The sequence below is a fragment of the Bison bison genome, unplaced genomic scaffold (assembly GCF_000754665.1).
Source record: "Bison bison bison isolate TAMUID 2011002044 unplaced genomic scaffold, Bison_UMD1.0 scf7180017864135, whole genome shotgun sequence".
Classification (NCBI taxonomy): Eukaryota; Metazoa; Chordata; class Mammalia; order Artiodactyla; family Bovidae; genus Bison; species Bison bison.
This window is the reverse complement of record NW_011494707.1, coordinates 3,718,558-3,721,702: the sequence shown is the minus strand read 5'-3', so window position 1 is coordinate 3,721,702 and position 3,145 is coordinate 3,718,558. Positions and strand designations below refer to the sequence as shown.

General features: G+C 53.7%; 1 protein-coding gene across 1 annotated transcript in view; it reads right to left on the bottom strand.

Moving 5' to 3' along the window:
• Nucleotides 1-3,145, bottom strand: part of SHOX2 (short stature homeobox 2) — a gene marked incomplete at its 5' end in the record, with an annotated part of 8,116 nt that extends 4,971 nt beyond the window's left edge. The window contains 2 exons of the mRNA XM_010839904.1: nucleotides 17-225; nucleotides 3,100-3,145. Of these exons, the coding sequence (XP_010838206.1) occupies nucleotides 17-225; nucleotides 3,100-3,145 (255 nt within the window). The remainder of the gene's footprint in view (nucleotides 1-16; nucleotides 226-3,099) is intronic.

The following is a 3,145-nucleotide window of genomic DNA, read 5'->3' as shown; positions in this document are numbered from 1 at the left end:
CCTCACAGCCGGATACCTGCACTCGGGCCTCGGACAGCCCCAGCCGTTGGCTCAGTTCTTCACGCATAAAGGCGTCCGGGTAGTGAGTCTCATCAAAAAGCCTTTCCAGCTCGTTGAGTTGTTCCAGGGTGAAATTGGTCCGACTTCGCCTCTGCTTGATTTTGGTCTGGCCTTCGTCCTCCATCCCCTTTGCATCCTCTTTGCGATCCTTCAGCTCCGGGGACACTGGAGGGGGTACCACGAACAGGGTCATACGCATATGTCCCCGCGCACACACAGCAACACACACACACACACAGACAAAAAACAACACAGCAAATACCATGAGCAGATTTGTCTCCAGAAGGATGGCGGTTTCTGCCCCCTCCCGGAGTTCCTGTCCAGGCCCTCACCCCGCTGAGAGGATGAGGATCCTGGAGATGCGAAAAGATCAACTGGGGTGGCTGCCCGCGGGCAAGGTGGGCATTCACCTACCCAATCCCTTTCACAACTGCGGCCCCAGTTCACCTTCTCACTGTTCACCCCCACAGTCCCCTGCCCTCCCCCGCAAACACAAACCAATTCCACTCACCCTCTCTCTTGCGTTCACTCTCTCCCACACACGCACAGAAATCAAAAGCGCCGCACCCCGTGGGTCACAGAACGCGATCCCGGCAGAAGAGGGCGGCGAGGCCACGGACTGGGCTCTGACACCGGCCATTCCCGGAGTGCGGACCCCTTCTCAGCCAGCGCTGGCTGCCGCCGGCTCTCCCGTCTTCTCTCAAACTTGCTGGTCTAATTTGGGAACAATTGGGCTGCTGGGTCACAGCTGGAGGACAAGACCCCTGTGCTGCACTGCGCTGGGAGCTACTTCCCTGGGCGCTATGTACAGACCCAGGGCTCGAGCCAAATACCGCGGACGGCCCCTGGACAGCCAGGCAGTCCTTGTCCCCGCTGCCGAATCCCAGTCGCCAGAGCAGAGGCGCCCACGCCATGTTGGCGGCCTGGAGGGCTCGCTGCCCACACCCGAACAGAAGGAGAGAGGCAGAAAACCAGCTTCGGGAGGCCGGCGAAACAGACCGCTGCCTCTGTTCACTCCTTCTCCCTCCCCATTGGAAAGGCGGACTCGACCCTAACCGCTTAAACCCACAGAGATCAACAGGTTCAAGCGGAACATTCGCGATCCGCGGTTTCTATTGGTTGCGCAAAGGCTTTTCATGCATCCAGAAGCTCGGATGTTTAATAAAATATGCACTTTTCTGCTCTAGGTTCGCATACATCCATTGTCACTTTCCTGGCCTTCCTTCTCCTCCTTTTAAAAACAGGAGCTTCGGAAGTGTGAGCATACAGGGACACCAGAAGGATGCGGCTATATATATATAGGCCAAGGGGCACTGATCAGGGGAGCTGGTATCAACGTAAGCGGTCCTCTGGAACCATCATCCTTTGGGCCTGAGTCGAAGACTTGGGTTTTTAAGGTGCCAAAGCTGAGTTTAGAATAATCGAGGCTGTTTGCAGTTCTCCCTAGCCCAGAATCCTGATCAGCATAAGTGTTAAAAATCATTTCTATAAGAGCCAGGCTGCAGAGAAATTAATATTTGCCCTGAGTTTGGAAACCAACAATCCCAAGACTTCATTTGCCCCGGGTTGAGTCTAAATTCGCGGTCTGGCCTGCTGGTGTACCCAGGGCCCAGAGCTTGGGACTCAGGCCAGGGAGGTTGCACTGACAGTTATGCCACCACTTTCCATGTTTACTTGGTATCCTGTCTGGGAGAAGACCACTAGAACTCAGCCCGGGTTGGCATTCTAGTTAAGCGTTTCCCGCATATCTATTTCTCAAGAGTTCGTTTTGCGGACATGTGTCCTTCCTCCAGGAAGCAAGAGATTATATTATAGCACAAACTCAAGTCAAGTTAATAGGAAAATATTTCCATTTATATTGTAATGAAATTTAAATATGAAAACACACCCTTCAGATTCTGCCAAAGCGGTGAGACGGCTTTATTTCATGCTCACAGTGGAAGCCCCTCAAACTTTGGGGGCTTCAAAGAGAAAGATGTCCACATTTCCAGTTGATTAATAGACTTAATATAATCTCTATTTCGCCCCCAAATTTCCACTTATTGGCCTAAACAAGAACAGACTTTGTTATAAACAACTTAATTGCTTGCTTAAATATGTGATTCTACGCATGTCACATATTTTCTTAATTGGAAAAATATGGCAGCTCACCAGTTACTGCAGGCACCAAGTGCCAAATTAATTTTATTGTTGAACTCCTTTGAATTGGTACAGGATGCTCCACCATCTAGAAAAAGCCTTTTCCAAACACTTTGCTGGCACCAAAGGATTATCCCACCACAAAACCAGAATACTGGATGATGCCGCGCAATAAATACCGGAAAACAAACAAACAAAAAAGGAGCCTAATGCATCTCCCGAAAGAAAACAGCGCACAGCCTGAACCTCAGCCTGCCTTGGCCTCATTCTACCTTCATAACTCTAAGAAAATGGGAAGTTTTGGTCCCTAAGATTAAGGGATCCACAGTCTTCACGGAGTTGTAGTGGTTCTTAGAGGTAGCTGCGAAACCCGGGACGACTCCAGGGTGAAATCCCAATCAACCTCCGTCTCCGTATCTCTTTCCCCGTTCTCCCTCTTTTTTTCTTCCCTCGGGCCTAGGAAAGGGACTCCAGCAAACTCGGCGCTACATGCTAACTGTAATCCCGCCGCCCGGCCCAGTGACGGCCAGCATCCACTTCGGCAGCCTGGTCCCCAGAACTTCCCCACCCGCCTGCCGGCCGTCCGGCGGGGCCCATCCTCCGGTTGGTGAAAATGCATTTGGGTGGAATGAGAGTAGCGGGAGCATCCGAGAAGGGCGCGCGCAAACCCTACACGCTCCCCCTCCTCCACACACACACACACTCGGACCCCACCCACGACCGTGCACACCACCGGACTCCCACCCCTCCGTCCTCACTCTGGCTTCCAAAGCTGGGGTCCAAGGGCCCTCTCCGCGTCCGCCCCCCTATTCCTCCCCCGTCGGGCCTGGGGATCCTCTCCCGCCCGAGAGGAGTCGGGAAGGCGGGAAGGGGAACCGCGGCCGGGGGTCGGGCCGTTACCCTCGGTGAGCCGCGGGCTGCCCGGCTCCCTGCTTCTCTCGGCGGC